At 38.7% G+C, this 13,236-nt stretch overlaps 1 protein-coding gene across 1 annotated transcript in view; it reads left to right on the top strand.

Moving 5' to 3' along the window:
- Positions 1-2,500: 2,500 nt before the first annotated feature.
- The window catches only part of LOC127136576 (probable leucine-rich repeat receptor-like protein kinase At2g33170), a 59,193-nt gene continuing 48,457 nt past the window's right edge, over positions 2,501-13,236 (top strand). The window contains exon 1 of the mRNA XM_051063117.1: positions 2,501-2,731. Coding sequence (XP_050919074.1) covers positions 2,501-2,731 — 231 coding nt within the window. The remainder of the gene's footprint in view (positions 2,732-13,236) is intronic.

A 13,236-nucleotide genomic window follows, 5' to 3' on the forward strand; every position in this document is an offset into this window, starting at 1 on the left:
TTTGAAGAAAGAGAAGTGAAGAGACAGAGAAAGCCAGAGGGTTCATCTTCCTCTAGTATGCCTCAGCCTTCCGGTGCTTGGAAGAAGATTGTTGATCAGCTTGTCCTCGAGAAAGCTTAGATGAAGGCATCTTTTGAGTCCGAGATTCGACGCATCCGAAGGAAGTACATGCCCACATCCAGATCATCTGACACCGTTGCTAAGGGATCCTTAGGATGATTAGTTCCTTTTCTCTTGTATTTGTATTTTGGTCTTTGAAATTATACTGAGTGTAATCTTTCCAAACTTTATGAATAAAAAGATATTTTATGGTGGATCAAATTGTTACTATTGTTACTATTTAATATTTGCAAATAGAACTTCATATGTTCCTTGAAATTAAAAAAACAAACAAAATCATTGCATTTCATGCATCATTTGCATATCAGGTTTTCTTCTACCAGATGTCTTATCAGTTATTCTTCTGTGCTTCAGCCAAGCTGACTCACCGATACAACACTCGCGCTAATCAACCCAAGATCATGGAACATTTGGAGCAAGAGAATAGAGAGATGAAAGATACGATTGCACGGTTGACTGTCATGATGGAGTATGTTCTTGCCGCACAAAGCCAGTCTTCCCCAAATCCTGCAACTCCTCCCTAGAGGACTGTTATTTCTGAGGTTGCTACGTCAAATGTTCACATTGATTTAAACCAATCTAGTCCTTCCATGCCAGCTGGATTCCCTTGGGGAATGCCACCAAACTTCATGCCTGAAGGGTTTGCACCCACCTTTGCTTCTATGCTGGCATCTTGCTCGGTCATGTCTGTGCCACTGCCAGTTGTTCATACTTTACCTCGTGTTGAGGACACTATCTACCACTCTGAGCCATTTGAGGGCCCAAATGTATATGGAAAGATGGACGAGATTAAGGATAAGTTCCTTGAGCTGCGAAAGGAGTTGAAGACATTGAGAGGAAAAAACCTGTTTGGTAAAATTGTCGCTGAACTCTACCTAGTTCAGAATGTGAAGATCCCAATGAAGTTCAAAGTCCCTGACTTTGAAAAGTATAAGGGAAGTACTTGTCCACTAAGTTACCTTGTTACGTACGCCAGAAAGATGTCAAATCAAATTGATAATGATCAGTTGCTGATTCATTACTTCCAAGACAACTTGACTGGTGCTTCTCTAAGATTTTGTATATGGGGTTGGACATTGCAAGTGTCTGTACTTTCAATGATTTGGGTGAAGCTTTTGTTAAGCAATAAAAATACAACGTTGATATGGCGGCTGATAGAGACCAACTGAGGTCTATGTCTCAAAAGGATAAAGTGACGTTCAAAGAGTATGCTCAAAGGTGGAGGGAACTTGCTGCTCAGATTAGTCCTCCATTGATGGAGAAAGAGATGACGAAGATTTTCCTGAAGAACCTGAGTTCATTTTACTATGAACGTATGATTTCCAGTTCCCTCAGTGACTTTACCTAAATGGTAAATATGGGGATGAGGTTAAAAGAGTGAGTCTGTGAAGGAAGTTTGTCCAAGGAAGAAGTGTTATATAGTAAGAAGTACGGTGGTGGTTTCTCCAAGAGGAAGGAGGGGGAAACCAATTCAGGATCTGTAGGGAGGCAGAGGAGGCCTCATTTCAGAAGGAGTTCTCAACCTCGTTAGCATCAACATCAAGTTTCATCTGTAATTCTTGTGTTTTCCAATAATTCCAATAATCAATCTGTTCTGATTCAACAACAACGTCAATAGCAACCACAGCAAAGAACAAGCTACAACAACAACAACAACCATCAACAATAAAGTTTTGAGAGGAAGAAGGTCTCTTTTGACCCTATTCCTATGTCATATGCAAAATTATATCCATCTTTGGTTCTCAAGAACCTTATTCAACCCAAAAATCCTCCACAAATTCCTGACTCACTTCCATGGTGGTACAAACCTGAACTCTATTGTGCTTTTCACCAGGGAGCCCCTGACCACGACATTGAGAACTGTTACCCACTGAAGTATGAAGTACAAAAGCTTGTTAAGAGTGGGATGGTGTCCTTTGAGGACCGTGCGCCGAATGTAAAAGCTAATTCGTTACCTGCTCATGGTAATGCTTCCGTCAACATGGTGGATGGTTATCCGGGGAACTTCCGAGTGTTTTATGTACGACGTATTCGTAGGTCATTGGTGGAAATGCACAGGACCTTGTGTACAATCAGTGACTGTGAGCACGACCATGATGGTTGTGTAATTTGTAGCATGAACCCCCATGGGTGTATGATTGTCAAGAGAGATATCCAGAGGTTGATGGATGAGAATGTAATCTAGATTCAACAGTCAAGGGATATAGACGATGTTAATGTGATTGTTCAGGTGTTCAAAACCCCTGAGCGGGTGGTGTTTCAATTTGATAGCAGCAGCAGCAACATCGTCAATAGATCGATATCGCTATTGGTTATACGGTTAATGGGTCCCATCCCGTATTCATCCGATAAAGTTTTTCCTTATTAGTATAATGCCACAATGGTGGAGAATGGTCAAGAAGTTCCTTTACCCATACCAGACTCTGTGGTGAATATAGCTGATATTGCAAAGATGGCCCGTAGTGGTCGTGTTTTTGGACCGGTCTTTCCGAAGGAGACAAAGGATGTCTCAATCAGTAAGAAGGCAGAGATTCCAGTAGCGAATCCAGTTAGTACTTCAATATATCAGTCTGATGAATCCAGAAAACTGAAGACTAATGATGATGATGAGGTATTGCAGTTGATAAAGAGGAGTGAATTCAATGTGGTGGAGCAGCTGTTTCAAACCCCGTCAAAGATTTCAGTGCTGTCTCTATTGATGAATTCTGAGGCACATAGAGAGGCGTTGCAGAAGGTGCTTGAGAAAGCCTATGTTGAACATGGTGTAGCTGTGGATCATTTTGATCACATAGTCGCCAACATTAATTCCTGCAATAACTTGAGTTTTTGTGATGAATAACTTCCTGAGGAACGCAGAAATCACAATTTGGCGTTGTACATTTCAATGATTTGCAAGGAGGACGCATTATCCAATATGTTGGTAGACACTGGGTCATCTTTGAATGTGCTTCCAAAGTCAACTCTGTCCAGACTTTCTTATCAGGGTGCCCCTATGAGGTACAATGGCATGATTGTCAAAGCGTTCGACGGTTCTCGAAAAAACGTCATTGGTGAAGTGGACCTGCTAGTTAAGATAGGTCCGAGTGATTTCCAAATTACTTTCCAAGTAATGGATGTCCGCCCGGCCTATAGCTGTTTATTAGGAAGGCCATGGATTCATGAGCAGGAGCTGTGACATCGACTTTACACCAGAAGCTCAAATTTATGAAGAACGACAATCTTGTCGTTGTTGGTGGAGAGAAGGCAATGTTGGTAAGCCATTTGTCATCTTTCACATATGTTGATACTGAGGAGGAAGTTGGAATGCAGTTCCAAGCTTTGTCTATTGCTAATGAGTTGAAGAAAACTGGGGCACCCATGTCTTCTTTGAAGGACGCATAGAAAGCTATTGAAACTGGCAACACCAATCAGCGGGGCTATGTAATAGAAATTGTTGAGAACAAGAATAGGACCGGATTGGGATTTCAATTAGGGTCATTTAATGTCAAAGCTAAAGGTGTTCAATTGAGTTTCCGTAGTGGAAGGTTCATTCATGGTAATGATCAACACTTAGCTACTGTGATCGAGGATGAGGATAATGAAGACGAATCTTGCGCCAACTTTGTGACGCATGACCAGACCTGCAACAATTGGGTTGCTGTTGATGTTCCTACTATTATTCATCGCTCTAAGTAATTTTCTTTCATTTTAAGAAAAATCCTTCTCCTATGCCTAAGGGAGAAGTGAACATTGTTTGGCACTTCGATTATCATCAATAAAATGCAATTTTATTCATCCACATCTATGATGTTTTATTTTTAATTTTTGCTTTTCTGAAAATGGTAATCACAAAAATCATAAAATAAATAACAATTTTCCATCTGCATAATATTTGGTCACAATTCAATTCTCTAGAATCAAAATATCAAATCATTATGCAGGTTGATTCCCAAACCCATTTAATACAATGATCCTACTCCCTCTCTAAACTTTGAGTTCCTTGTGTTTGAGGCCGAGGAAGAGACTGATGATGAAGTATCTGATGAATTGTTCCATCTACTTGAGCATGAGGAAAAGGCCATTCAGCCGTTCGAAGAGCAGATTGTATTAGTCAACTTGGGTTCCGAGGATGATGTGAAGAAAGTCAAGAATGGGTCTCAACTGATTCCAGAGGCTAAGAAGGGGTTGATTGATCTTCTTCAAGAATATTTAGATGTGTTTGCTTGGTCCTATCAAGTCATGCCTGGGTTGGATTCTGAGATCGTGAAGCATAGATTGCCGTTGAAACCAGAATGCCCTGCAGTCAACCAGAAGTTGAGAAGGACTCATCCCGATATGGAAGTTAAGATCAAAGAGGAAGTGCAGAAATAGATAGATGCTGGTTTCCTGTTGTAAGACCCTAATTTTTACCCTAAGATCCCTCATGGGATCATGTTATTGCACAAGTGCATTGCCTCAAGGATCATAGCATGTTTGGCTCCTTAACCCTATGGTGGGACTGGTGTGAGTGGTTTGAGACCACCAAGCATGCTTGTATTGTATATTATTGCTTTTCTTAGTTGATTACTAACCAAAAGCACAAAAATATGTCACTAACTCTTTTTGTTTTGAAGCTCAAGTGATCATGTGATCCAATGATCCTAGGAGGCTCCTAAGCCCAATGAAATGGCTAGAGGAAGATGAGAAAAACCATGAAAATGGTCCACAAAGCTCCTAATAATCATATATGTATCCCAAGAATCTCAATTTGCCAATTTGATCAAAATAACCCAAAGGGCTTGAAGATTGTTTCCCAAGGAAACCCTAATTTCATTGTGCTTTGACTGTGCCTTGCCCATAAAGCAATCTCAACCTCTGATCAAATTTAATCAAGTTAAGTTCTTTAATTCATCATTTTATGCATATGTGAGCCTATTTGAGAATCCAAAACATTATAGGTCATATTGGACCTCATTCATTGAATTTGAAAAAGTACCCAACTTCAAATGCCCATAACCTTGTCATAGAAATTCCAAATGATGCAAAATTTGAGTCTAAATTGATCATCTTGAAAAGATTTACAAATTTGATGTCAGAGGTTTTTTCATTTGAGGCTTTCATCATAGGAACATAGGGGTTTGATTAAGCTTGCTTTTGGTGAAATTTTTCAAATGTGACTTAAACATGTTTTGTACTTGGATCTTCCAGGCCAGTTTTCATTAATTTTCACATGCCAAATGAATTTTTTCCCAACATAACTTTTGCTCCTTATTTCAAGGACTTTCCAACCATTACTCACAATACTCTTTTGGACTTACCATTTGGGAGTTTCGAAGACCTTTCCATTTATGTGCATTTTGGCATTTCATGTTATAACTTGGTATGCAAGTTGATTCCATTTCATGTACACTTCCAAATCATTTCCATGTGAACTCAGCATGATTTTGCAGCCATCATTGGGCCTTCCACACGCCTGTACAGGCCCATGCATCCAATTTCAAATGGCCATGCACATGAACAAAGCGTGGGATTCAACTTCCTTCAGCTATAAATAACCACTCCTTCTCATTCATTCATCAATCTTTTGGAGATCTGAATTGCTGCAGCATTGAAACCATAGCCATACCAATGGAATTTTTTCAAAATTTTTCTCACTTTCGAGCTTGAAATTCAGCATCATTAGCTATTCTTCAAAGCTTAATTCCTTAGCCTTTCATTTCCACTGCATCCCTAGAGCAAAGAGGAGCCAAGATCTTGAAGAAATCGTGGACTGGAGTACTCCAATTCAGAGGTATACATTCAAACTTTTTGGATCTAGAACTCTCAATTCAATGTAGTATCCTTGTGTTTGTGTGGTTTTCTGAAGTCCTCACACTTGAGGTAAGCCAATGGTGCTTTTAATTCATCATTTCATGAGCTTACAGTTGGAACACCATGATCTTCTTCTTCACGTTTATCTCAATATAGGAAGAGTGAGGAAGATCCAATGGTACAGTGATGATCTCCATCACACGAGCTTCAATTTCATGTCCTTATTTTCCATTTTTGTTAAATTTTTTCTCTGCAACTGGTGGTCGGAAGTGGTTGTCTCGTCGGAGAAGATGGTGGTTTCCACCACCGTCACCATGTGTGCACCTTCATGGCCTTTGGATCTTGTATTCAGGATCTAATCGTGTTCATTCATTTGGCTTACTTCATTTAATACATGTTGTCACGCGTTTGACTCAAGCACTCCATGCGCCCTCACATCTGGACCGTTCTTGGATGCCACGTCAATTAATGAACTTCATCCTGTGGCGCTGATTTTTTCCATTTATTCTATTTTCTTTTATTTTCAGTTAATTCATTTGATTTTCAAAAATTCATAAAAAAATCATTTGAAGTCATAAAAATATGAGACCAATTCCAAAATTTTTCTTGAAAAATCTAGTTTCATATTTTGATTTTTAATATTTTTGTGACTTCATTTGATATTTTTCATGGATTATTTGATTTTTAATAGTTTTAATTCATTTTAAAATACTTTCTGACTTTTGAAAAATCCAAAAATATTTTCCTAGAATTTATGGATCATGATAAGTCAATGAAAAATAGTCTCATCAATTTCTTATTTAATTTGAGATTATTTGAGATTTTAATTCATATTATGCTATTTTTTATTATTTTTAATTACTTTCTGATTTCAAAAATTGTTAAGAAAATTAGTCAAAGCTTGTTTGACTATGTTGAACCTATGAGAATTTAATTGGACTTTTTGAAGTTGATTTGAATTGAATTTGAGGTTTGACCTTATTTGTTTATATTTTATTTGCATTTTATTTTAATTCAAAAAATACCAAAAAAATATTGTTGACTTGTTATCTTCATTTCTTTTCTGTTTGGTATTGGTTGATGTTGATTTGTTTCACATTTGATCAATTGGATTTGGTTGTGGTCTTATTTTCCCCTCCCTTTCATCTTCATCCCATTCTTTTCGTCAATGACCAATGAGTTAAGTTCTTGTGGTTGGTCTTGACAAATGAGAGGTTTAACCTTCTTTGATCCAAACCAAACTCAACTTGATCCATGATCAAGTGAGTTGTTTTGTGTCCAAGATAGGCTACTTCTTGGTCAAGCAAATAACCTAAAGACAATACAAGGCCCTTCCCCTTTTGTTTGGCATGACAAGTTTTTGGAGCTTGGCTTACTAGTCATGATCTCTAACTTATGTTTCTTTGCCTATATTTTTATTGACCGGCCTCAGATAGGTGTGACTACTACATTAGTCCACTTACGATTGCTTAACATAGAGCTACATTGTCTTATGACAAGCTAACATAACTTTACTAACTATTAACTTTAATTTGAGCATTTAATTTCTTGTCATTTACTTTTAATGCCATTTATTTCTTGCTCATTATTCATATTGATTTTTCCCTTTGCTCACTTGAGCACATATTTTATGTTTATGTCATTTTTCTTTTGAGCATTATTGTATATAAATATATTGCTATCTTGTGTTTATTTTATGTTTGTTTTATGTGAACCAAATGCAAAAAGGAGAAAGGACTTAGAATTAGGACTTACCTATGCTTAAAGGAGTTCAAGGGAAACTGGGCCTCATGCCTTTAGAATGCAAAACCTATTGAAGAGCAACTAGGCCTCATGCCTTTAGAATGCTAAAATTCAAAGTTGATCTCAAAGGACTTTTTCTCCAAACTTATTCTTTGTCCATTCCCCTTATTGTGTTGTGAACGTTTTGGTGTTTGCTTTTGTGTGATAGGGATCCTACCTTGAGATTGTGAAAAGAGGACAATTGTCATGAATAGCCAAGTTAAGAGACAAGCCAAATGAAGATCCTAGGAGCTTGAATTCAATTGTGTGATTGCTTGTTTATTTGCTAAGTCCAAAGGAAAGGAGTATCTTGAGTCATCTCTATGACTTCAAGAAAAGGAACTCCAAGGGTTTATCTTTCCCCCTCTTATCTTTGTATGCTTTAGGACTAGCCATTCTCTTCTTCTCCCCACTCCAACCAAGCCAAAAATCTTCTTTTCTTCAAACTTTGACTTTGTTTCAAATTAGAAACCTAGGCCTTAAGCCTTTGACCTTTCAAAACAATTTTCATCAATACTCACTGTGAATAAATTTTAATCCAAGTTTGACTTCATTTTGTAAATAAATCTAATTTGTAAATATAACTCACTTCAAGTTGTTTTCGTGGTTTCAATGGCCACTTGTTAAAACTTTTCAAAAACATTAGTCAAAGGTTTGCGTTATCATAGTGGTTGATGTAAATCTCACCTCATCCTTAGTAGTTGGATTATAAGTCTTCCATGCTTATTATTAGGTTAACCCCTCACTAGCATGTTGAAGCCTTCCTCACATGGTGGATTGTTGGTTTAGGTTGAGTGTTCTCCCTTTGATAACAAAAGACCTTTAGGCTCTTGATCAAATCAATTCACCAATCTTTGAGATTTTTACCCCGAACTACGAGGTTTTGATCCTCCCTTGTGATGGTACGTAGGCAATGGGTTCATCCATTCAAATCTTTTGTAAATATAATCTATTCTTTTCTCATCCCTCCAATCTTCTGTACAAATCTTTTCACAAATACCAACCTACAACACATATTTGCAAAAAGGGTTCCCTTAGAGTACTAAGGATGTTTTGGGTACCGAAAACCTTCCCATTTCATAACCAACCCCCTTACCCAGATCTCTGACATTTTTATTAGTTTTTGATTTGAAAAACTTCTTACCTTGGCTTTTGTTCGCCTTTTAGCCTTTCCTTTGGAAAAATAAAAGTGCGATGACGACTCGAATTGTATGTTGACTTTTGGTTTAGTCAATAAACCTAAAAGTAACGAAAACCCCACTATAGAAATGTGGCGACTCTGCTGGGGAAAATAACCTCTCTAGTGGGTTTAGCCTACTTTTTGCTTGTATGTGTTGTATGTTTATATTTATTTGTGACATATTTTTATGCAAATTTGGGATGAATGTATTGTTTGTAATGTATGAATTGCTTGATATATTAATTGCTTGTATACTTGGTGGTTTCTTGTGAGATAAGTTCTATACCCGAACTCGAGTGCACTTATGATAGGAGAATGGCATAGTCTTGTTGACTTGTGTGGAGTTATTTGTTAACAAGTTAACTTGTAAGTAAATTCGCTTTGTGGAGGTCTTGTTGGGATCAATAATGTCACATGAGTAGTCGTGGTTAGGCATTAGTCTTTCCAATAGGATCCTTAGAAGCCAAGGACCTTAGATACCTAGCCCATCTTGGCCTATTTTAGGACGTAGTGCGAAGGTCGTTCAAGTGTAAGACTTGAGGTGATTGTTACATGATACTACACTCATAAGAGTTTCTCTTGAGAATATTTTTGGAAGACGAGTAGTCGTTTTATCTGATAATATCCGAAAGATGGGGTGATGACTATGGGGACCTTATTAGAACATGATTGTTAGGTTTAAACTGTAGTACACTCCTATTGGGTGGTTCTTAACCGAGACTCGATGCTCGTGAGTTACAACAAACCCTTGATTCGCGGTTGATCCATTCTCGTATATCCTCAATATCAATGGAACTTGGGTGTTGATAAGGTGTAAGCCATAATCCACCAAAATGGATGATTGATATTGACGATGACTTTAGTCATCCCGTGACCTTTGTTTGGTGTGACTTGCTTGATCCTTGAGTGTGTTTGTTGCATCCATGCATTCATGCATTCATTCGCATTCATGTCATCAAACAATAATTTTCCAAGGAACTTAAGAGGTCTATTTGCAAATTTTCACACATGGATAAGCAAAGAAGGAATACGAAGAAGTACAGTTTCAGACAACCCGACTTGAAAGAGTTAAGGAGTTTGGCATCTTATGTATTAGAGCCTTTGGAATTCAAAGCTCTCCATGGGAAGCTTCTGTCTATTCTTTCTACTAAGGTGGATAAGGGTCTGATGAGTGTGTTGGTGCAGTTCTATGATCCTCTGTATCGGTGCTTCACTTTTCCGGATTTCCAGCTTTTGCCTACATTGGAGGAATATGCCTATCATGTGGGTATACCTATTCTTGATCAGTTGCCGTTCAGTGGCTTGGAGAAGATTCCGTCTTCTCAAGAGATTGCTGACATGCTTCATGTGGATGTATCTGACATTGTTGCCAATATGGCTACCAAAGGTGGAATTCAAGGTCTCCCGTCTTACTTTCTGATTACCAAAGTTACTTTGTTTGGGAAGGCCATGAGTAAGGAAGCTTTTGAAGCCATATTTGTATTCCTCATCTATGGGCTAGTGTTATTTCCCAACATCGACAACTTCGTGGATGTGAACGCTATTAGGATTTTCTCTTATCTTAATCCCGTTCCGACTCTGTTGGGTGACACTTATTTCTCTTTTTATTTGAGGAATGCAAAGGGTGGTGGTTCCATTGTGTGATGTCTGCCTCTATTGTATAAGTGGTTTATTTCGCACTTGCCTCAGACGTTTGCCTTCAAGGAGAACAAGGGATGTCTACGGTGGTTCACGAGACTTAAGTCTCTCACTAATGATGATATCTCTTGGTATAATCGTGTTTATGATGGTGTTCAGATTATTGATTCTTGTGGTGAGTTCTCCAATGTACCTCTTCTTGGTGCATGTGGTGGAATTAACTACAACCCTGCTTTGGCTCGTCGTCAGCTTGGGTTCCCCTTAAAGGATAAACCTAACAACATTTCGTTGGAAGGCTTATTCTTTCAAGAGGGTAAAGACCCTATAACTTGAAGGATAAGATGGTCCGCGCCTGGCGCAAAGTTCATAGGAAAGGGAGGAATGAGCTTGGTCCGAAGAATTGTGTTGCTTTGGAACCTTACACCGCTTGGGTAAGGAAGAGGGATCTTGAGTACCGCATGCCGTACGAACATCCGAGACCTACCCCTATGGTTATAGTTGGGCCTTCAACCCTCCCTAATCAAGGAGTAGAGGAGTTGAGAGACAAAAACTGGTCGCGTGCATGGGTTCGTGAGCATGATGAGTTTCTTCAGTAGCTCAAGGATAAGGATGCAATGATAGAGTTTCTAGAGCATCAGGTTATTGATGAGCCTGATGATGTAGTTACTTCTCTCCTTCCTCACTCATCTAGGTGTTGGAAGAGGAAGTATGATCAACTCGCCAAGGAGAAGGCCGACATGGAAGCAGCTTATGAGAGAGAGGTGAAGAGGCTTCGTGCAATTTATCTTCCGATCTCGAAGGCTTTGGACGATTGCTTCTAGGGCTCCATAGAATGTTCCTTCTCCTTTTCTCTTGTATTGTATTTGGTTACCAAGACTGTACTACTTCGTTGGTGTTAAAAGTTTCCAAATATTATTGCTATGAGTATTCCATATATGTTCAATATTTTCAAAACATTTGCAAATAGATCTTTATAAAGTTCCTCTGATTAATTACAAATGATATGCACAAGCATTACATGCATCATATACATAAGCAGGTTTTGTTCCGAGCTCTTGATCAGTGGTCTAACTCTTTGCTCTTCATTTATTTTGAAGACAAGCTGACGCACTGGTATAACACTCGAGAAAATCATCAGAAGATCATGGAACACCTCGAACAAGAGAACAGATACTTGAAGGAAGAGATTGCTAGACTGATTGCCATGATGGAGTCAGTCCTTGCTGCGCAAAGTCAAGCTTCACCGACTCCTGCAACTCCTCCCGCGAGGACGGTCATTTCTGAAGTGGTGACTTCAACAGTGCCTGGTGCCACTGCCCACTTTGCTCCTCATATGCCAACTGGATTCTCTTGGGGAATGCCATCTAACTTCGTGCCAAAGGGTTTTGCTCCCACTCTTGCTTCTATGCCGGCATCTAGCCCGGTCATGTTTGTGCCACCTCCCGTTGTGCACACTCTCTCATGTGTAGAAGATACCATTTATCATTCCGAGACATCTGAGGGCCCGGATGTATATGAGAAAATGGATGAGATGAAAGATCAATTCCTTGAGCTGCGCAAGGAACTGAAGACTTTGAGAGGTAAAGACCTTTTTGGGAAGAGTGTTGCTGATTTGTGCTTGGTGCCCAACGTAAAGATCCCAGTTAAATTCAAAGTGCCTGACTTTGAGAAGTACAAGGGAAATACATGTCCACTCTGTAAGATCCCAATTTTGACCGTAAGATCCCTCATGGCATCATAACATTGCATTTGCATTGCCTCAAGGATCTTTAGCATCTTGGTTCCCTTTCCCTTTGGGTGGGACTCCTTGTGATTGGTTTGAGATCACCAAGCATGCTTGAATTATACATCATTGTTTCTCTTACTTTTGTTTACTAACCAAAAGCACAAAAATGTGTCACTAACATCTTTTGTTTGAAGCTTGAGTATCATCCAAGACACTTTGTGGGTTCTATTTAGATGATCAGTCAACACAAGGGAATGGCTTGAGATACTTCCAACAGGTTCAAATGGGGTCTATTCGTCAGTCAAAACGTTAATCTTGAAGGAGCAAAAGTGTGTTCATGAGCTTTCATGCTCGCTAGGCGAAGGCCACGTGTTTAAAAAAAAAACGAAAAAAAAAACGAAAAACGAAAAAAAAAAAAAATTAAAAGTAAATAAATAAATAAATAAATAAATAAATAAAATATAACAGAAAAATTTTGGACTTGGGCCTCTCTCATTTGAGCCCACAGGTCCATAAAAATCAGGTTATAAATTCAGAGTTTCAGTGAAACAAAAAGTCATTCTATTCCTATTACCCTAGCAGGAAAAAGATAGTGAGAGAAGAGCTAACATAGTTTAGAGCAACCTCTAGAGACTGAAGGGAACTCATCTGTAAAGAACCAATTCTCTCTCATATAAACCCCAAGAGTGCTCTACAAACCCAACCGGGCAATTCAATTTCATTCGATCTCTCTAGTCAGGTTTGCCTTATTCGCATTACTTTATGCTTTTAATTTGAATGCTCTGAATGTATGAGGTATTATGGGTGAATTTGAAACCCTTTTGATGCATGTGTTTGACAAGAGTTTTAGGCCTCCTACCCTTGGTTGCTTTTTGTGAGCTTTTTGTGAATTTTAATTGCATGATTCATGTGGTTACATTTTGATTTGGGGGCAACTCTTGATTACCCTATCTTGTTTCTCTAACCTATTTGTTGAGTTTTGTTTTGTGAGGGCTCACATACTCTTGCAGGGATAGCTTGC

The sequence above is a fragment of the Lathyrus oleraceus genome, chromosome 4, assembly GCF_024323335.1.
Source record: "Lathyrus oleraceus cultivar Zhongwan6 chromosome 4, CAAS_Psat_ZW6_1.0, whole genome shotgun sequence".
Classification (NCBI taxonomy): domain Eukaryota; kingdom Viridiplantae; phylum Streptophyta; class Magnoliopsida; order Fabales; family Fabaceae; genus Lathyrus; species Lathyrus oleraceus.